The 827-nt window shown below is 35.8% G+C and overlaps 1 protein-coding gene across 2 annotated transcripts in view; it reads left to right on the plus strand.

The window, feature by feature from the left end:
• Window positions 1-462: 462 nt before the first annotated feature.
• VPS54 (vacuolar protein sorting 54 homolog (S. cerevisiae)) overlaps window positions 463-827 on the plus strand; it is a 105,128-nt gene continuing 104,763 nt past the window's right edge. For both annotated transcript variants that reach the window (XM_011944623.1, XM_011944630.1), the window contains exon 1: window positions 463-621. In XM_011944623.1, coding sequence (XP_011800013.1) covers window positions 486-621 — 136 coding nt within the window. In that variant the 5' untranslated portion in view covers window positions 463-485. The remainder of the gene's footprint in view (window positions 622-827) is intronic.

Raw genomic sequence — 827 nt, forward strand, 5'->3', positions numbered from 1 at the left:
TATGAGATAACATCTCGTTTCATCTCCATTTTACTGATGAGGAAAGATGCATACATAAAGGTTAAGTAAATTTCCTCACCACTAGTGAGTAAACATAGGATGTGGACCTAAGCAGGCCCATGCACTTACCTGTTTTGCTATAATGCATAACTATTGTATACTTGTTGAATTAATAGAGTGTTTTTAATCTTTAATATGTGTTGGGTACAACCTTGGTATTTTTTGTACTTTGAATAAAAGATTAAGGATGTTTCACTTTTTAAAAAATGGGAACAAATAACTGTCTTAGTAAATAAATATTGTCATCAATTTTCCCAGTTAAGAGCAAATATTCAAATTGCATACTTTGAGGTATTTTGAAAAATTCTTCTGTTTTTGAAAGAATGTTTGTGACATATGTAATACTTAGAGTTGGATTTTGATTTGCAGTAAGTGTCTTAATTATTATTTCTTACTCGTTTTCAGTTGAGTGGTGATTTTATGCAATGGCTTCAAGCCACAGTTCTTCACCAGTGCCTCAAGGAAGCAGCAGTGATGTTTTCTTTAAAATAGAGGTAGATTCGTCAAAACACATTCGACCTGTACCGTCACTGCCAGATGTGTGTCCCAAGGAACCCACAGGTAATGCTTTTTTTTTTGTAGGAGTTTTACTGATGATTTCTGTTATCTTTAAATGAGTAGTCAGGTTTTATATACCTATGTTAGAAGAGTAAATTTTATGATGTTAAAAATCATTTGACGGGGCTGGGCGCGGTGGCTCACACCTGTAATCCCAGCACTTTGGGAGGCCAAGGCGGGCGGATCACGAGGTCAGGAGATCGAGACCA

This window comes from Colobus angolensis, unplaced genomic scaffold (genome assembly GCF_000951035.1).
Source record: "Colobus angolensis palliatus isolate OR3802 unplaced genomic scaffold, Cang.pa_1.0 Scaffold105, whole genome shotgun sequence".
In the NCBI taxonomy this organism is placed as follows: Eukaryota; Metazoa; Chordata; class Mammalia; order Primates; family Cercopithecidae; genus Colobus; species Colobus angolensis.